The sequence below is a fragment of the Pagrus pagrus genome (genome assembly GCF_965226575.1).
Source record: "Pagrus pagrus genome assembly, chromosome: 11".
Classification (NCBI taxonomy): Eukaryota; Metazoa; Chordata; class Actinopteri; order Spariformes; family Sparidae; genus Pagrus; species Pagrus pagrus.
The window spans coordinates 19,391,916-19,413,821 of NC_140195.1; the positions used below are offsets into that span (position 1 = coordinate 19,391,916).

Here is a 21,906-nt window from a genome sequence, read left to right on the forward strand (position 1 = left end):
TTGCATGTCACTTGTAGCACACTCCATTATCAAGAGACATGATGCTGTCTATAAGCCAGGGTGTATTCGATATGTGCTTTCATTGCGGTTTGCATCAATGTATTTTAATGACACTATCAAACTTTAATATCGAACAGTATCCTTATCACCACTGATGTAATGTCTATCACCTCTACATAACGCTATAATTTTATTGCCCAGGTCTGGCTCTTTTACTGAAGTCTTCATATAAGAGAAGACATCATTTGGGATGTTGGTTATTATGATAACTTGACATTTGGGTATTAACACAACTTTGCCTGAAACTGGAAATATCTATTTTCCCACAGATCATGAAGTCAGAGCCGACCTCTCTGAGCTACACCTGACATTTTGCAGATCTCCTCATCATGATGACAAGCTTCTAATTAAAATGTTTTATCTCCCATCAATCACCAACTTACATCAAAGCTTTTGAATTTTTCAAATCACATTTATATTTCCTCCAGATATTGACATGTTTGTGTAAATACTTGAGCTGAAATGTCAGCTTCATAGCTATAAATATGGGGCACTTGACAGGGCTAATGCTGCATGCAGCTTGCTTATTACAGTACATGGTCAGCAGCGGTTAAATTATTCCTCAGCATGAAAATTTGTAATTTTGCGTCATTTTTTTTGTGTTGAGATTTTGTATATCATTCTTCATTTGTGTCATCGTATCTGTGAAATGGGAGACTGAATTTATCGCCGTTGTGTTGCATTTAAATGCAGTTGAGTTTGCATAAATTAGGTCAAGAAACGGTTAGCCCAGGACTGTTATTCCAGCCTTGATCATTTTCCATTTTTCAACCACTGGCTTTTCCCAGAGACATGAAAGAGGGCGGAACTTGAAAGGCAAAGTTTGAAAGCCTTCCCCATCATTAACTTTCATTTTATATAGCAAACAAATGAGTGAATCGATTTGGGATGAAAGTAAGTCATTGGCCTTGTCACTACCACTTAAGGTCATGAGGGTAATTAATTTGTACTGAAGGGGAAGTCAAATACTGCCATTGACACCCCGCCCCCCCCTAGCCATCATCTTAGCTTCTCTGGATCAAAAGGCTGTCTTTTATCCCCCCTGCTAACCCCGCTGTCTGATGTCTCGTGTCTCAGTGCTTGCGGAGTAATAGAGATCAAGAGATTGCTGTTAGGGGCCAACAGATATCTTTATGTATGGAGTGTCTCAACAGCTTGTGGTGTTGTCAAGGCAGGATGAATTAATTTTAGACGACCGGAGTCTTAAACATTTACATAGCTGACAAAACAATTACTTGAACAGTTTATGATAAAAATGAAGCACTTATCAGGAGTGTATGAATTGCAGCAACTGTTCATCTGCAGCCAGAGATGACACATATTTACTTTTGTTGTCAAAATAACACCAATTGAAAACAATTTGTCTAATTGTGTAGAAATGTTAGATGTTAACCAAATATTTGGTAAAAGTTGGAATCCAAAGTTTCTCTGAATTGCCAGGCTCCTCTTTTTTCTTTTTAAGCCATTGTGTGGAGTAATTTATTCAGCACATTTCACACAATTATTCCCTCAAAGGAGGAGCACTCCAAAAATATCCAGGAGCATAAGAAGGGATTTGAAGTCTCTCTGTTTTATTATTAAAAGCCAACATTTACTCATGACATTTGCATCCTAATAACTGCAAGATAAGTTGGAACTAAGATGACACTCTAAACCCAATCTCCATAATGAGATTTATAGGGTAAAAGTGTTGCCTTTAATGGTTTGGTACACGCAGAAGGAAGAGCAGTGTAGGCGAACGTGTCAGGGACGCAGCTGATTTATTCACATAAGCATCAGTATGCTCTGTCATGCCTTTCAGTGGTGCAAAGATAAGAGGCGAGCAGATAACTGAGAAACTACGAATGTGTAATCTTTCAGTTGTCTCTGCTTTTTTGGCACTCGCCTCTTGATAGACTATACTGCGTTTTCTTATTAATTTTGTCCTCTCATTTCTTTCAGCGTGCTCATGGTGTGTAGTCAGAGGGAACTGTGCCATCAGTCAGTTAAATGTAGCAGAGTCAGTTTGAGCAAAGACAATGGCTAATTTCCTCCTCTTCATCCTCTCTCACTCCATAACTGTCCTATCATACGCAAACATTTATCTGCTGCTTTATCAAGAAGGATCTTACCCATCAACATGTTGGGGGTGTTCTGGTATTTAGACAAATAAATACATCAGTGCTTGACAGCGATAGTAGGAGTATGTCTCATTATCATTTCACAACTTTTTTTTTGGGACTTCATTTGAGTCTTAGCAGGGATAGATTACGGTTAAGTCCTTGAGAAAATCAATTGTGTGAGTCTCCCGGGGGACCGAAAATGGTTTTGCCCAGCGTACAGTCATCTCTTTATGTCAGAAATACATAATCCCTCCAGCTCAGACAGATTCAAGGAGCCAGGACAGTGCTTTATTACATGCTAGGGATGTGTCTGACAACCAGCTTGCTTTTTGTTTTGTCTCAGCAGGTTTGAGTACGAGCAAGCAATCCCTTTATGTTTCTCTTGCAGACATGATCCCTATTATGCAATGTTAAGCACTCTTAAGCAAACTCTAAAGCACAAGTGTTTTGTAAGTGCTTTGCTTGCACAAATCATTTTTCTCCGTGCCGTTTCTTGATTATTCTCACAGATATACAATATCCCAGACTATCACAGCATCTGCAAATCAAAATGGAGATAGTCTAGATCTGAAAAGTGTCCCCAAAGATTGACCGTTATCTGTAAATATTTGTGCTTTTCGGGATGTGATTTTTACTGTCCTCATGTGTTTTATATCATTAAACTCATCGCCTGGCAAACATGGACAATTACTGCCCCTGTGAAATAACCCCATCTGATGAGACCAGTGACCAGTGGTTCTGAATGTCTAATGGCTTCCCCCTCCTTTTCCTTTCATTTGACAGAAGAACGGCGAAAGTGCTGCAAAGGACAAAGCCAGGCTTCTACACACCTGTGATTGGATGTGAGCTTGTATTGACCTGAGACCATTAAAATGGAGTTGCTATGGAAACTTATACTGCTGCTGTCATTGGTGGAGTGTCTGGCAGGTAAGCCTCCTAAACATGCACTCTTTTTTTATGTTGTTAGCACAGCAGCTATGAATTGATATTTATAGATTTTTTTGCAACGGCGCCTTGGCATATAGAGCAGCTGGCACTTACAGGTAAAATGGAAAACTAAAAGGTTTTATGGCAAAGAGAGCGCCCCAAGCTTTCCACCAATTTTACAAATACGAGGAAAGGTTCATCTTGTTGTCTTTTCATTGGCAGCTCAAGGCAGCCAGTCAACATTCCTTCAGTTGTGCATAGCAGCTATCTCTCTTTGTTTTTCCCAGCTGTGAATTCTGATGGAAAAGAATAAGCAAGGTTTCTATCTCTGTCAGAGAGTCTCTATTGAGCAGTGGAATGTGCAGTCATTCCTTTTAAAGAGCCCTTCAATTGTTGCCCTAATTGAGATTGCACTGGTAGTAGTACAGAAATCTTGTCATTGATCTTGCTTTTAATGAGAGACCTAAATTTCCTGCCTTACAAACTGTTCAGGGTCAAATGCTAGTTCTCCTCAGAACAAGATGAATAAGGGCTTTGTCGCACGAGCACAGTATCTTGAGGAATGAGTAATCTTTCATGTTGCCTTGCTCCAAATCAGCAGCCCCTCCTCACAGCTGGGACCTAAAATAATTAGCGTGCGTGCGTGTGTGTGACTGTCGCTGTGTGTATCTGTTTGTGCACGCGCATCTCTTTTCAAAAGCACAACCGCACGTAGGAAACTAAATTTGCCTACATGGCAATTAGCACCACTTATCACTAAATCCAATACACATCAGCGGATGTCTAATGAGGCTCTCCTCAGGGAACTGTGACTCACTGTGGGATTAGGATCTACACCACAAGTCTGGATCACATATTATGTCCTACTTAAGCGTTCTGTTGAATATACAGACAAGTGAATGGAGATGCCACAAACCTGACAGAGTTTTGATCTCAGACGAACAGCGTCAAGGAGGCAATCCAAGTCTGCAGTCTGAGCTGCACATAACCATAAAATGTTCCTTTGCAATCATGGCGTGAGGAAAACACATTCAGAGTTATCTATTCAAAGCAAATTAGTGCTGAACAAAGGAGCAGAGGGCAAATCATTTCTGAAAAGCATTGTGTTGCACAGCCCTTGCCTCACTCTTGAGGCTCACGCACAGTTGGTAACACAGAGTAACCAAGCATTAATATTCAGTAGGGTTTTACATTACATATGCTCTGCTTCCAAGACAAGTATGGTGCAATATAATGATAGACCTCCAAAGCCTCTATGTTCTGAGAAAGACCTTATAAGCATTTTATGTACCAGCCAGCGATGTGCACCGCTGGCCTGAGAAAGCACAGTGTGAGTGTGTTAGATAGGTGCTTCTAGGTAGTTTATTTAACCAGACTCTGAAGTGTTTCTCTCAAACAGTCGGCATCAGCTATGTGGGAGAGCAGTAGGGCCAAGGGGAAGTCGTTCCCGTAGCGAGTTCATCGGGAGTTAACCAGCCCCCCCCCCCTCCTCGCCGAGGGGCTGAACGGCCCAAGGCAGGGGCGTGTGCTGTATGTGTGTTTGTGTGAGCGAGTGAGTAGGAGAGAGAGAGTGAGAGCGAGGGAGCATGGAAGAGGAGCTGAGGTTGGGCTGCATGTGGTTTGCCCCACACAGATACAGCTAACCTTCACACAGCAAGTCACTTCCAGCACTCCATCAACCGTCTCCAACTGACAGAAGTGGTTTAGTCATACGGTCATAACCTGGTTGGTAGAGTATGCTCACAAAGGTGTATGAATAACAAAGCTCCAGTTTATTCATAAAGCAGCTCATTGTCTGTAAGGACCGGAGAGAGAAGATGGAGTTTTTGTTCAATTAGCACACAGCAATATTCAAAGAGTTGAAAGAGAAATAAGGAAACACAGACTCTGCTGTGAAGCTCACTGTACATATTCCCTCTTGCTACACAACCATTTGTCAAAAACATAAATAATTTGATACAAAATATTGTTGTCAAGCATTTGCCTAAAAAAAGTTGGCAGGATTAGAATCACAGAAACATCTGTAGTTGGCATTGAAGGGCTACAATTTAGCAACACTAGAAACATAAATGTTACCAAATCCAGTAAGATTGCTGTTGAAGCTTTAACTAGCGATCAGATGTTTGGCTCTCAGAATAATTCTGAGTTATTTACGTTGAAGTCTTCCGTGATTAGTTGAGTGGCTGCCTGCTGATTCAGAGAAGTGAAGTTTCTTTTTTTGATGAAAAATAAACAAAATCTCTTGGACCTGTTGAATGTGGAGTGATCTGAGTGTTCAAACACCTCACCTCAGACTGTGTTAACAGGCCAATCAGAATCAAGTATTCAACAAAGTTGTAATAAGATTTTATTGTGTCCTGCTGAAGTGCATAGCAGTCACAATGACGCTTATGTGATCTAGAGCTGTACTGATTGTCAGTTTTACATTTGAAGCCAGTATTGAGGTTTTTGAATATAATTTGAATGTGTGAAATCATATTTTTGGAAATTAGGTTTTTAAATAAATAATAAATAAATAAATAATACTTAGGGATGCACGATATATGTCAGACCAATAAATAGTCTGTTTTTTATTGGAATCCATCAGCTTCATTCTAGCTGATGAATAGAGCCTTATGAGGCCAGATTGCATCCATTGACTGAACAAGCGCAGCATTTACAAACTCTGCCAAAGCAGGTGGCTGGTTGCATGCTGAAAGTTGGTTTGCGACTGGCCAGTAACACAGAGACAGTGTTTTTTTTTTACAACACATGTTCCACAAGGTTTCAGAGACGGAAAAAAGTCTGCTAGTGTCAACACAAAACATCTGATCAGAGCGATGGAATATTAAATCATCCATCTGCTCAGTACATTGTAGCCTTTCTAACCCTCAGGTGTGCATGAACTACAGGTTATGAACTTATTTTAGATGCAAAAATGTGTAAAAATGATTGGTTACATTATCGTTATTGGCCATGAGAAGCAGGTTCTTATCGTTTATCGGTGTCAGCTGAAAAAAGTCCGTATTGTGCATCCCTTATAATATAAAAAACAACTGTGCGTCATTTGAATTTAGATTCAGAATTAAAATGTTAATGTTGTTAATGAAACTTCAAACTTCTCAGTACTGCCCTAATCCAGAAGCACAATACAAGTGTTATTGGTCGCCATAACTGTTCATTCAAGTTGTGAAGATGTCCATTCCTAGATTGATGTAAGTGATGGGAGACAAAATCATCAGTTCGCATTCTGAAAAAAATCTGTTTTGAAGCTTATATGAGCTCCAAGCAGCCTGAGCTGGTCTTATCTAGTGGGTGTCTTTCAAATTAGGGCAGAACTCCACTTGTGTTGTTGTTTCCCCGCAAAATGTTTCCCTGCTGAGCTGCAGTGAGGCACAGTAAGAAAAAAGAGCACATATTGTACTTCAAAGACTGTAACTTTGGAGGATAACTGCTCGATTTGTCTAATTGCAACTGCAACAAGCATTGCAGCTGTGATAGTAGCTTGGTTTAAACGGTAGGATTCATTGATACACAGAAAGAAGACTGTGCATTTTGTCTCCCATCAGTCACACTGAAATAGCATTCATCTCTTCACAGCCAGTATGAACAGGAGGAATGATTACAGAGCCCGAAAACTGTTTAAATGCAAATGTAAGTATTGTTTTAAGACAGAAATAATGTGAACCTAACCTTTGATATGACATACCCAAAACAAATGCTCACAAGACAAGACTTATAATTTTACTGCCACCACTGTTCATTTAAAGCAGATACCAGTGAAAATGAAGTGCTGCTTCTGGCCAGCATCAGAATCTCCTCAAACTACATTTGCTTTGCTCTGTATCCCCCTGTGAGCACCCGAGAGACTTGACTGGAGTTTCAAATATTGACTTACCTCATTGATTCATCAGAACATGGCAAAGCCTTTTAGGAATCCTTAAGCAAGGATTTGATTGCATCTTTGAAGTTCTGTATATGTGAAGATGAGGAATATTCCCCAGTGAATCTTCCTCCCATAGCTGGTTGGGGCTCTCGCTTCATCCAGGAATGAAAAATCATCCAATTTAAATGTGTTTGCATACACAGTGTAGCATTAATTATAGATGCATATAGTAATTAATTTGTACTGAGTGTGATTTCTTGTTAATACATCATTATCAATTAAACAGCAATATATATATTTGTGTGTGTGTGTCAAGAGCTGTGAGCTGCTCTTACTGGTATAATTCAGTTTATGTACTGGAGTTACTGGTCTGAGTGATTACTCTACATTTATGTGTACATTTTATTTGTATTATCTAGATACTGTATAAGCAAAGACAGGGTAATAATCATGCACTTATCACCAGCTTTATATTGATTAGAAAGAATGTCAGCATTACACTAATCACCCACACGTACTATGCTTTGATTAAGAAGTATAACAATGTATTTTGTGCTGGTGAACAAAATAATTATATCATATTGTTACGTTATGAGATTTATGCTGCATTTTGTAAGACATATTTATGAAGTACAGGAATGTACTCTGTACACTGCTGTGTCAAAAAATGAAATCCAGTAATGGTCAAATCAGGCATAATGTAAGTTACTATGGTACAGGTTTAAAGCATGATGAATGTTCCCATTAGTGCAGACCATAGCAGCTATTAAGTGACGAATAACCTCCTAACCAATCTTGAAGAAGAAAAGCTAGGAATATTACTACAATTACATGACGAATGGCATTCTCAGAAGCAATACCTTCCTGAGCTTATGTAGACGTTCAGTATAGCAAACAACAACAACAAAAAATTGCTTTAATTTTCCATTCCCACATATGGAGTTGAACCTAATCAATTCTGCGTTTCCCCAGTGAACATGGCATTGGATACCCTGGATACAGGGGTATTGAATTTCAGATGCACTAGCTGTGATTAGCTGGAGAAACTGTGACATGGTGGGATATTGGTTGGGAATGTGTTGGCTGCATTCCTCTCCTTACAGACTGCGTTGCTAAAAATGTAATTAACTTAATTAAAGAGAGTCTGCAGTATAATACAGTACAGTACACCATCGCTGATAGTCATCGCAGTGAAGTATGGCTGTGACATTTTTTGTTTTGTCTTGGGTAATTATATTTATACATTTCGAATATATCACTACTTATATAAGTACTGGAATCAAAAGATTGTGGCATCTCCGTTCACTGTTTTTACTTTCCCACTAATAAACTGGTGATATATATAAGTTATATAAGTTATAAGTTATTAACATTAATAAACATATACAGCTCAGGTTTTCTGTTTTGTCAAGGACCCTGATAAACAAGTTTCGCAGATATCTCAAACATTGTGATGTGATAGAATCTATAGCCTGCACGATACATCCCAAACCTTCCTTCTACTCTGGAGTAACATTAGCTGCCCCTGAATGAGAGACCTTAAAGGTGTACCTTATCGGCCTGGACAGAGGGGAAAGATGCTTTAAAAAGCAAGATTGGCTTTTTTTATTTGATGCATAAAACCCTGAGCTGAAACGAATGGATTTGGGACCTCACAAACGGCCGATACCTCCCCCACAGCCGACTCCCCATGTGCCTGTTTATTCATGCTGAGGTAAGCTGGAGGAATTCATTTGCTGTCAGCTAGTATTGAATTTGAGATTAGTTTTTATTTCAGTCTCCTAAACAGCTCCCTCTGCCTTCCACTTGTGCTTCGATGCTGAGTCTTGTGTTGTCTGAGGAGCCTTAGAAAAACGGCCGTGCATATCACCATCTGGCAGCAGGTGACAGATATGAGTGGGGGTGGCCCATTTTTTTTTTTTTAAAAAAGGACCCTTTCATAATGACCTCCATTTCTGTCCTGCGGCATTGTGCATTCAACTTCCTGTTAGGATTCTGGGTCAGTGCACTTCTTTAATAGAGCGCTTTTTCATCATTTGCTTTCCGTGCTCTGGTGTACTCTGAGTTGGACCTGCCATCAGATTCTGGTATCAACGCGATTCCCTCTTAGATCTTAAAGTCTGTCAACTAAAGTGTCACGGTTGGTTTTAGATTTTAAACTTTACTTTTTGTATCCTCATACTTATTTTCATTATCTGCCCATGCTCTGTAAAATCCAACAAAATTAAATTCTACCTGAAATAAAAGGATTAATCCCTGAATGTCTTGGGCATGTGGATCTTGGTCTGAGCTGCACTGGTGTAGCACATCAATGTTTGATTACCAGAAAGCAAGCCTGAAAATTATTCCACTTTCCCCTACCGCATGTTACATTCATTCCCGCTAGGGCGACGAAAGAGTTTCAGAGAGTTTGCATCAGTTTGAACCAAGCCCCCAGGCGCAGCCCCCGGAGCTCAAACCTTCTCATTATGCTGACACTTATTCACCATTATAATAACTGTTGCCATGGTGCTGCCAAAGATCAGGTCAGTTCAGCGGTGCCACAACCAAGAGCACGTGCTGCAACCAAAAATCTGTGATGATTAATTTCCCATTAATTGGATATTAAGTTATGTTTGTGCACTGCACTCCACTTAGGGATGATCCAGAGTGCAGCACACAACAAACTTATGTAAAAAATGTTCTGATGAACATGGTTTTCAGGGTGTTTACTTGTGGGTGCAGCAGGGTGTAACAACAGCAGGGGGCAAGTGGTAAGTGAGAGGTCCACCACATTAAATAAGCACCATGAAGCACTCGCTGTGCTCATTCTTAATTAGGTGGTTATGATGAGCCAGATGAGTGTGTTTTCTTTTTTAAAATTTACATCCATTCATTGAGTTATAACAACCATAAATAATGAGGCAACTCTTCAGAAAAAAAACTGCAGGGCAATTGTTTGTAACAAACAAATGTGTTTCAATATAACTTTAATTACCCAAAGCTATTGTCCTTATTATTGCCACATTTGAAGGGTAGTTTCATTACAGTTGGGCCATACATAGTTCAGTGTAACTCCTTCAAATGTGTGAATGAACACTTTTCATCTCATCCTGTTTTGTGGCATCATCAGGTTTTTTAAATTATTCTCTGTAGTAAACGGTAGCATACATGATTAATGAGTCGTACCCTATTTAGCAGTATTATGCAAACACTGAAGTGCAGTGCATGCAAGATCCCCTTCAGGTTCAGGTTTTATTCAGGTGGAAGAACTTGTAACATCAAACAATGCACATCGCGGTACTGACACAAAAATACTCTTCTCTTTGTTCTGTTGTTCTGTTTTTTCTTTCAATAAATTCTTGATAAAATGTCTTTGACTTCTGACTTTTTTAATTACTGCTATTTAAAGTGCTAATTAATAGCTAAAGGGCTGGATTAGGTTTTGGAGCTGCCAGCTCAAAAAGACCCAAAAAGCATTTTTCAAAATAAAGCTGAATGTAAATGTTTGTGACTTGATAGCTGGAATCATTTATCAGTTTAATAAGGCACAGTGATTCATCTCATGTTTACCGCAGGCTTTATCTTCCTTCCAAGTTTGTGTACAACAAGTGTGAGGATTTGTGTTTGAATATGGACTGCACAAAAGTGTGTGTCTTCTGGTAATCAATCATCTCTCAAAGCTGCTTGGAGGGACATGCTTCATCTAACAAAGATTATAATTAGGCGGCCTTTTTATTCTGTGTAACTTTCGGAGAGGTTTATCCTTGTGGAGAGGAACAATCAGCGCACAAGGTCCCTTGTCAAACAGCTCCACCCTCTCAGAGAGTTATTTTGAGTCTTGAGGATAAACCTGTACTCCCATGGTGCCAGAGACTTGAAAAGGATACCTGCCTCTCATACAAATTAGTTACCCTACCTACAGAATCTTCCCACTTCTGTGCCATTACTGAAATGCAAATGTATTCTGACAAATCCAAATGAGTTCCTCTTCCATCACAGAAAGAACTGTTTATTCCAATGAAGTGTTGACTTCCCCATGGGTCAGTCTTTGCCTGCACAGCATACATTCACTATTGTACCTTTGTAATTAACGAGGAAGCCAGCGTCACAACAGACATGCTCCTGTCTCTGTTGTTTGTGTTTTTTTCACTCTTACAAAGACAGTGAATCAACAATGCAAGGATATCACTCAGGGAATTTAGAGTTACTGTGTTGGTTTACATTCTGTGCTGTATATATTGCATATTTACTATTTAGTCCTTGAGGAAAACCCTATGATAAACAGTTATAATAATAGTCAGTGTACACAAATGCAGAAGTACTCTAAAAGTGTAAATCAGAGATGTTTGCAAACTGTACTTATGATTAGTTGAAGAAGCAAGCTAACATTATAAATAATAATGGGCAATTTGGATGAAATTTGAAAACGAAGCAATTTGTATTCCACTTCCTGAGAAGGAAAAACAAACTACTTACAAAGAGCACATACTTTTATTCTGATTTTAGTATTTCAGGAAGGAAAACAGCTCATCCCTCAAGTTTTTCTCCACTGAACTGTTGAAATTACTGCTTCTTTCTTCATCTGAGTAAAAATGGGCACCATTTTAAAGGCTCAAATAAGGACGGCCGATTTGTTGTGGCATCTTTTTCATTCAAATTTCTTATTAGATGACGACCCCAGGGAAGGAGGTGATAATTTTGAAGGGTTCCGATGAAATTGTGTTAAAACACGACAGCATGCACTGTGCCTTTGACAAGTCAGATGTTTGCATTAAAGTTTTATGAAGGTTACCAGTCTGATTATGCAGTACCTCAGGGATCCAGCAAGTTTTTATGACTTAGATGAAAAATGCTCATGGGCTCGGCTCACATGGCTGAGGATCCATGCCAAACAAAGATTTTATTGTGATTCAACCTTCTCTTGAGCAGCACTGTTTCCCTTCCTCTGTAAGCCTTCGAAATCTACTTTTCAGCAGAAAAATGTATAAATTGGCTTTCAGGCTCACCAGCACATCAAAGCTGATGCAGTTTTGTTGGTTCTCCACCCAGGAAGCGGAGTCCTGCTGAGGCCCGTGTTCACCAAACAACCTGGCAGTGTGGTGTTTCCCCTTGAACCGGGCGAGAATCGCAGAGAGGTGGTGTTCAGCTGTGAGGCCCAGGGACACCCTCCGCCCTTCTACAGGTAACACCTGCAGGCACGACTTTACACACACTGTTCGGTCTTTGTTACCCAGAAACCTTTAGGTAATATCCCAGCACTCTCAAGTGCAACATTTCTACTGGAAACCAAGTGAGACTGGATTTGGTTTGTGGACTTCATGGCTCGCTGCTGCTCACTGCCCGCTGCCTTCTGCACTAAGCTTTACTGTCAGTCATGGTGAATTTGAGAATGATGAATTAATTGCCCTCAGTTGTTAGTCTGTTTTGTATTTGCATTGGCAGGTGGACATTGATCGGCTGTAGGATTCATTTTGAGAGCTTCCTGTCATCAGTATCACTGACCGTTGAAAGAGATCAAGTAACCCAAGAGAATCATGCACCAAAACTCTGCGGCTCTCATGACAGTGATCGAGTGAAGATGGAAACACATACTTGAAATGATATGGAAGAAGCTGTCTTTCCTTATTGCTGCTTTCGTCCTGCTACACTTTACTTTTTGTGGACAGCATCACTGCTCAAGGCTGCACAGACATTGCTACAGGGCAACTGATTTGGAGGCTATCACTACAAGATAAACATGATTCAAATCTCGTGATGGACTGAGGTGAAAAATAAAACAGCTGCTATTCATTGTCCTTGTTCAGCACACCGGCCCTGTGTGGTTGAGTGGCTCCCCCGCAATTGTGTTGGAAACAAATTGATGCCCCGTTCCTCGGCGCTAAAATGATGACAAATGAAAACAAATGACATACGATGATTTGCTTTAAAGTGCATCAAGCGCATAAGCTATTAATTCATAGTCTATCAAATGGGGCCACATAACTGTTGTACTCCTGTCAGTGTAATTAAATGCAAATTGCAAAGCCAAGCATTTAATGTGTAATAGGTTGAAACGATCCCTCATAACATCAGCATATGTGGCCGTTAATGTAGCTTGAAGATCCTTGGTGTTATGCCTAATGGGCACAAATTGAAATGAATGTACAAGATCCTATCACTCGGATCGGCTGGAATACTTATTAAGCAATCAGTTGCTATTCTGCTGTCTGGATAGTCCTGCTTTATAATATACAATCTATGAGTTCAAATCTGCAAGTTTTTTTTTTCCCTTTTGAGTTCAAGTTCTGAGAGCGTGCCCGGCTCCATATCAAATCAAATTTAGCTTTAATTAGCTCTTTAATTACAGTAACTGCCACCAACTGTGGCAGTTGATATACCACATTAAGAAGTGATTTTCAGATTGATCACAAGCTGTTCTGATATCATACTTTTATCTCTTTTAATGACTGGTCTGGTGTTCAGATGGACATGTTGCGTTCTTAGTTCAGTCTCGTCATACATCACACTGCTGTCATTCTTTTTTAACAAAGGTCTCATGTGCCAGCTTAAGAAATGAGTTTCGGGTCCTTTTGAGGTTCAGTGGCAGGAGGCCATATGCTGCGTGACTCTTCTGCTGAGTATGTAGGCAGGTTTATTTCAGGGGCGCCAAGGACAAATTAATTTGTCCAAGACTACCCAATGACCGCTGCTACATGAAGCCCCCACTCCAAGTTGTCACCGGGTCCCTTGATTTGTCTCATGTGGAGCTCTTGGACCAGTTCCAGCTGCATCACCAAATCACTAAATCAATCTAATCAGCCAATCTGCTGTTGAGCACTGCTCCGCTGCATATGTCCTCCCCCATTCCTTCCCTTCTTCAACCCTGCGTCTCAGTCTCTTTGTCTAAATCCTTTCGACTGAAAAAGGAGGAAGTAAGTCAGAAATAGAAACCTCAAGCATTCTTTTTCGCCGAGAGATGTGAAAATCTAATCAAGACCAAGGAGCGAACATTCAGCCTAATTATGCCTTATTTCTCCGATAAAAAGCTATTTCTTGAGCGTCTCCTTTAGCGAGTGTCACTTTTCTTGTTAGTCTGTGTTTACTCTCTTCTTTTTTTCTCATTTTCTTTCCCTTCGACTGTAATTTGGTATGTGAATGAAAGTGCCATTTGCACACTGGCTGTGCCTGGTTATAATGCAGACAATTTCAGCAAACCTATTGAATTGATGGGTGTATGTGAATACATTTAAAAAAGTTTTCTGCAAAACAAGTTAAATCTTGTGTTGTTGTAAACTCTTTATTGTTCACAGATAATAGAAACTGAGCCTACATAATTACTTAGGAGGTCACATGCCGCATTTAGCTGAACAGCTATCATTAACTCGGCAGGTTTTCTTCGACTATAAGCCTTAATTATGCAAAGTGAACAACATTGAGTCAAAAGATAAATCTTAAAGGTTGATTGCTGGCACCTCTCTTATCCCCCCCTCTTAGCCCCCCCATTCACACACACACAAACTTGCTGGACTTGCATATTATACAAAACAAGAGGTTTAATCAAAAAACAACATTATCCTGTTCTTTGCATGTGGCCATTTTGTTTGAGCAGCCCTGGTGCTTGGCGCTCCCTGTCTGATAATCACTATGATTGAAGGGGAGGATTTTGAACAGGCCTCCCTCATGTGGCTGTGGTTGATGGACAAACAGACTGAACAGAAAAAAGGAAATGTCAAAGGATTGCTGAGCATTTGATTTGTGAGTAAGAGTTGTGTTTGAAGTGAGAAAAAGGCTGAATAGAAATGAACTGTCTTTTGAAATGGCAGTTGCTGATTGCTTCTCATTTCAGTTATTCATTTTGGTTTTTCGCAACAAACATCAGACTGTGTTATTTCTGTTAATGTCGGCTTTATCTAGAATGAAGGCTGTTTTGGTCACAATTTAGACTACTTGGAAGTCTCTGTTTTACATTAATTGAACTTGAAGTGTTTATGCATCAACGTCAATCTGTCTAGGGCTGCACAGTTAATCAAAATTATTAGCAAAATTGCAGTATCGCCAAAAGCATTATACAAATTACAGAAGCTGCAATTTTTTGATAACAATACAACATTATAGATAACAAAACAACGTTATAATAAAGTGCTGCAGAGATGCACTGGTCTATAAATCTTGTTCTCAACATGTAAGAAAACATATTTGCTTGGGACTGACCGCAATAAAGATCACACCATCATGTTTTTCATCAGTTCTTTCAGTGAAAATGAAAATTGTGGTGTAAAAATGACCATTTCTACTAATTGTGAATAATATCTCAATTACAATATTGATCAAAATGATCACAAAATGATTGTTGAATATGATGTGCAGCCCTAAATCTGTCTCAACAAATAATCAGAAGTGATTATCAGACACTGGGCACATATAACAAAACACAAGGCATCTTCTTTTAAAAACGGTTTCAGCCTTTATTTAGGAGACCTGGCCATGAATGGGAGCAACACAGTTACAACAGTAAATTAAAAAAAAAAAAAGCAAGCCCACATAATCTGATAAAACATTTGCACACATACAACCTGGACTCAGTGGATTCAACCACAGTTTTATAATTGTTTAGTGGTACTAAATATTATGAAGTTTAAGTTCAGTCTGTCGATTGTTCCATGCAGCGGGTGCCCCAAACCTAAAAGCTTTCTTTTCCATTCAGTACGGACTGTGGGAGCAACAAATTGCAAAACGTCAAGAGAATGCAGACTGTGATTTAAGATAAATAAGCATGAATTTTGCCAAGAATGGCTTTGGAAATAAAAACATACCGGTGAGTAAGGCAGTGTGCACCTAATTTCAGTTTTGAGTGATAACACACAATGATGAGTAAGAGAACCACAGATTGTAATGAATCTCAGAGCCCTGTGATACATGCTATCCAGCATATGAAGACATAGTGCTTATCTACACTTTCTGTATTAAAGGTTTTTTTGTTGTGTATCATGTGTTTACATTCACAGGTGGAAGCTCAATGACTCTTTCATCCTGCCTAGACCAGGGTCACGTTACTCTCTGATGGGAGGAAACTTACACATCAGCCATCTGACTAAAGAGGGAGACGTTGGCATCTATCAGTGCCTGGCATCCAACTCTTTTGGCACCATCGTCAGCAGAGAGGCCAGTCTACACATTGCATGTAAGCCCCGTCTTATATTTAACTGAAAAATGTGTTATTTCAGAGAGATTGGTAATAAAATACAAGCGGAAATACAAAAATATAATAGCTTTGAACAGTTTGCGTGCTTTTCAGTATTATTATTTTACCTCTGTTGAGTTTAGTTCACCTCGTATCAACCTGAGCTCTCAGATCTGTCTTTGTTTGCCTTGGAAAGTTAAAGTTTTATTAAACATCAGATGTTTGGTTCACTGAAAGTATAATGACCCAGTAGGATTCTGTGGAAATTGTTTGTTGTCAGACCTGATCTTCTCTAACAAAAAACAACCAGCGACAAGAGACTCCTATAGTAGACTGATACTGTTAAAGTTGATAATGAGATCACCCAAATGAACCATCCATGTTTCTATCGCGGTGTTTTTCTTTTTTAACCCTGATTAAAGCCCCAGTGGTGGTGTTTACTCTGCCTGGTGGTTCTAAACTTCTTACAGCCTTGTGATGATTGTGTGGTGGGCCTTGACAGACCCTGTATAGTTGATGCTTTACAGCACCCATCCATCACTGTTTATAAGACCTGGGTCTGAGGCATCTCTGATGGCAAGGTGAACTTGAGGCCTCCGTTCTTGATGGCCATCCCATATGAAATGACAGCCCTGATATCTGTGAACAGATGGTGCAGCGAGATTGAATTCTGATGTCTGTTTCTGTGCCATAGCAGGCGCAGAGATGATCCTTGGCAGGGAGAGCATCAGAGATATCCATCTAGCCACGATTTGGTGCTTCTTTGTCACAAAGCAGCATTAAATCTTCAGCATACAGAGCAAATCGGTGCCCTGAGTTGCCAGCAGGCTGTTGATCATATTCACATTTCCTATCAATTTCCGAGTCCCGGCCTGAACTGTATGTCATCGTGATTGGTCTCATCCGTTGCCTGGGCCTGACCTGGGACTTGCTGTTGTCAACAGATGAGGACAAGCATCAGCTCTGATGTGTCATACATCTTATTTATTGCTCTTGGTTTAACTTAATTAAGTGTGCTGTATGATTGAGCAGGTCTCAGGTCAAAGGAATTATTCACAGAGGAGCAGCCTGTTATGAGAGTCAGCGTCATGTCATTTGTAACAGACTCTGACTCAGAGTGGCTCAATATGCTCCTTTATATACCAAGGGGCTTGCACCTCTCTCTGTCCTGTAATAACTCTGAGAGACAAAGACCAAGGCAAAGGCCAGTAATGAAGAAAATACTGGCATCTCCATCATGTGTTGCATGTAATCCTATCGAGTCTGGTAGCCTCAAATCAGTGCTTTGAGCACTGCTGCAGAAAACAAATGTAGAACAGTAACTACAGCGTGCTCATTATTAAAGACATCTTTAACAATGTGATCTATATTTGGTGCTCATTCATGGAAGTCCTTGCTGATGCTGGTGAACAAAGTCAATTTCTTTCGATTTGCATTGACTGATGATGTCCCATAACATCAAATTTGTATTGCATGAATGTGTATTGCATACATAATAGTTGAGATAGCCTACATTTTTAATCCTCTGAAGGATGGATGATATAACAGCGTCTGTTAGCATCTGGCTGGGGCTTAAACCTTTAAAAGTATAAAGGTTCTTGATCCTGTTGACAATACAGACTTAAATGTTTAAAAGGGCTGTGCTCGCCTGCTGGGAGTGCTGGAAGGAGTAATCTAGTTGGTTATCGAGCCAGATTGAGTTTCCTGATCTCCTAGGGATATTTTTGGTGTAAGTGAAAGGATTTTCACTGATGCAAGATGCAGCATTTTACAACAGATTGCAGGGCCTGCAATACAGTGTAGTGTATTGGATGCCTATCCTGAAGAAGGAGCATGCTACAGCCTGGATGCTGTGCAGCTTATAGAGCCACAAGGGTAACACAGTGTTTAATGAAGGGTGAAATAGCTGTATTTATGAAAGCAATGCAGGATGCGACTCCCTTGTATCGTGGAGCTCATGATTTCTCCTATCAAATACAGTCCTGTAATTGCACATAATTTGCATTTATTTCTCACTGGCTCCAGTTAAACCTAACTGCCTTATCTGTGTAATTACTTTGCAAGATTTTTATCTCTTGTTTTTTTCTCTTATTTTCATCAGCTCTATATTCTTTATTCCTTGATTTTGCCTCTGGTGAAAATTAAGTCTGTTTCAAAGCTCGAGAGCATCTGAGGAAAGGACAATAACATTTATCGTCGGTGCAATGGTACTAAGTGCTCGATCTGGGTTTCAAATCATCTTTTAGTGAGAAAGGCAACAGTCTTATTCTGGAAGCAGCACTTCACAACAGCGTTGTAATTGTCAGGAGACACCAGCAGCCGCCCTCTGTACGAATTAGGCCCCCTTTGATGTTTATCACTCCTCAAATGTCATGTGTCACTCACCGTTAAGGATTTACTGCGTGATTGCCTCTGTGAGAACAGTTGCGAAGATTGCAGAGATTACAGAGGTGATGGTTTTTCATGGTTTTTTTTTTTTTTTTGTGTTTTTTTTTTTACAACATGACTTTTAGTGACTTGCACTCTACTTTTACTTCTTAATGCTAATTCATCATATGGACAATAATTAAGTTTACAGAGCTTTAGTTAGTGAATAGTAACCCTCCCCCTCTACAACCACAGGCAGGTTGTCACAGTATCCAAGTAAAGAATTGATACTCCATGACCACTCTTTAAATGAAAAAATAATATAAATTACAACTGCACCGGTACTGATGATAACTATGATATTTACAAATGAAATATCAATATCATGAGAATGATATACATATAATGCATGTAAATAACCAGCGCCTCCTTAATAGGTAGATAGATAAATAGGTAGATAATCCATTTCTATCCATTCTCATTTTGTCTTTGTAGTTAGTGGTTTCTATTAACATAATGAGGAAATGTTGTTAAGTAATGTACCTGGCGAGTTGCAACAATGTTGATAAGAATCAGTGAAATGTTCACTGACCACGTTTTACATTTTTGTAATTATTTTTCCACTCAAAATAGGCAATCTTCCAGTACACTATCCACTCGCAGTGACTACAGTATTATTCAACTTTTTTATGCTTATGTTTAGGCATTGGCAGCATCTAAAGGTTAGGGAAAGATCATTGTCTTTAAGCACTTGAGAGAAAATACAATCTTTCCCTAACCTACCTAACCACAGACGGGAGTCTGGACAAGAAACCCTGGCTTCCTGGGCATAATCCAGGCAACTATTACATTCCTTTCCTTTCAAAATGTATTAACTGTTGCATATTGGTTATATATAGGTTTAATTTCTAGGATACAGTGTTGCCTAAGAACTGGAGTTGTGGAGTGCAAGTATAACTTAATTAAAGTGTTTGGAGAGAGGCCAGATCTCCTCGGTAAAACACATAACTACCTCTTTGTCCCACACTCATTTTAATGTTTAGACTTATTATTTTTTGATAGACTTAAATGGCTTTCACCTCTTTTCAAAGTAATTCAGAAAAAGTAAATTAGGTTAGGTTGAAAGGTTTTTTGGCCTTAGTGGACAAATCACTGAATGTCATCCCATTAAAATTGGTTCCAAGGTTCTTCACATTTGCTGTTTGACTACAGCTGGGTGGGAGGTGACTAACTCCCTCATAAACAGCCTTGGCTGTTGCAACTTCGCTGCTCTAAATAAAGACCTGACTTTGGTTTTGTAGGAAAAATTGAGATGGCTCTTTGGAAACCTCCACTAACAATTTTATGGCCTTTTAAGTATATCTTTTTTTTTTTTTGCTTTTATTCATTAGGGATGGTAATGTTTGTCAACCTGCCACAGAACAGTGTAACATATCTCTACAGCTAATAAATGGATTGGCACAATATTTGGGACAGACATTCTTGCTGCCACGAGGATGAATCTCAATGACTTTGGTTGTTGGGTTGATAGATTTTAATTATACCTGGTGTTTCCTTTTAAGCCACCAGCTGGTTAGAATTTATTTATTTAATACAGGTAACCACAAAAGTCATCACCCTCAGTTATACGTACATGAGCTTATAGCAAATTCACATCTTATTAAAAGGAAAGTAATGGTAGAGGCTCAATCATTCATCAGTCATTTATTAGATGATAATTACCCTACTTATGTTCTATATTCCATCAAAGCTATTATTTAATATAATTATGAACCATGTTCTTTGATTTTGGGGACAAAACCCTAAATGCTCGTAGTTATTTCCAAAACCATGAGCATTCGAGAAACTACACTGGTTAAGTTCCAAACTGCATGACTGATCAGCTCACATTAGTAGTACATAATAACCCTTAAGTGGAGGCAAATGAAACCACAGTTGGAGAACTTCAAATAAAGGCACCCTTGAAAAAGTTTTTTAAAACTCTTCATGCCTTCTGTCCAATGGCTTGGTGACAAATGTAGCCACATCACAAATTGCCCTCGAGCTCACACTCCAACAGAATCGCTTCAATTTTTCTTCTCTACAATTGCCTCTCATTCATTACAATGGGTCACATTGATGTAGCTAGCACAAAAATGCAAATTCACATCCAATTTCATGGATCTGAAAGCACTCAAAATAGCCTGAACTCTGCCATGGAGAAGCACATGGAGGTGCAGAGCCGTGATAGGCTTGATAAGATGATCCACGGGGTGCAGAACAGCTTGGGTTGTCAGGCATTGTTGGCTTTTAGTGTGTCTAGCTCATTTACGCCCCACCATACTCCAAAGGAATATTGATCAGGAGAGCTATGCTCTCAGTGAGAGTTGAGTCTGACTCTGATACTTTCTAATGTTTGAGCCTGGTTTTAGAAAATAATTAAATCTGACTCTGTATTGTGCTTACATTGCATTAAACACCCATTATCTAGCCCTAAATTTCCTTTCTAATTGTGATTTGAACAAAAGGAGCAAGACAGCATCTGTGAAATCCACATATTTTTCAGATAAACAACTTATTCCAGCACATTTTAAAGGTGGAAATAAATTCCAGGTGTTTATTTGTTCTGAACATGTGTACAATATATGAAGGAAAGTTCCAAAATGTAGGATTTCACCTTCTCTACCCTAATACAATATAACTGGGGAAAAGCCCACAAAACATATTTTTTTAACAAGAAAAATGTACTCCTTTGCTAGACATTGTCGTCCATGAGAATCTCACATTTGCAAAATTAGCGTATTTCTTAAGTCACCCTTAAAAACTCACTTTTATCCTCAGCCTTTTCTATTATCTTTTTTTTTATCTGGCAAACGTGCAATCGAGTGTATAGTTACATACTATATATATATATATGTATATATATGTATGTATGTATGTATGTATGTATGTATATTTGGTATTTTATTTTTTCATCGTTTTTAGCTTTAATTTTATTTAATTTTTCCTGCCCATTGTAAAGCACTTTGTAACTGCTGTTTTGACAAACCATATGGTCATTCTATTTCTTGTCAAATAGTTGCAAAACCATAAATCTGGGTATTGTAGCAATGCTACCAACAAGCTTTGAAAGTGTTGCAGATAGAAGTACCCATGCTGTACACAGACCTATTTTCTGTCTTAGGAACTGCACACATACTGCACACATAAAAGGGTTGGCTGTCTAACAGTGGACTGGATGTTTTCTGCAACAAATCTGAAACCACAGAAGCCCTACTGTAGATAGTGTATTATTCCTTATCAGCATTTGGATGAGTGTGCAGAATATTAACTCAAACCAAACGATTCACAACATCAAACCATTGAGAGTCGTTGCTTCTGCAGCTGCTGGGACTTTCTGTCTGACTCAGCAGGTACTGGCACTGCCAGAGCAGCTAAAGTTTAATATGGTATCAGATAGCTTC

The 21,906-nt window shown here is 39.3% G+C and overlaps 1 protein-coding gene across 3 annotated transcripts in view; it reads left to right on the forward strand.

Moving 5' to 3' along the window:
• cntn3a.1 (contactin 3a, tandem duplicate 1) overlaps window positions 1-21,906 on the forward strand; it is an 84,980-nt gene that overhangs the window by 7,225 nt on the left and 55,849 nt on the right. For all 3 annotated transcript variants that reach the window (XR_014623556.1, XM_084366597.1, XM_084366598.1), the window contains exons 2-4: window positions 2,946-3,089; window positions 11,986-12,118; window positions 15,921-16,096. Coding sequence is in view for 2 of the 3 variants with exons in the window: in XM_084366597.1 (XP_084222723.1) it covers window positions 3,035-3,089; window positions 11,986-12,118; window positions 15,921-16,096 (364 nt within the window). In the remaining variant the exon portion in view is untranslated. The remainder of the gene's footprint in view (window positions 1-2,945; window positions 3,090-11,985; window positions 12,119-15,920; window positions 16,097-21,906) is intronic.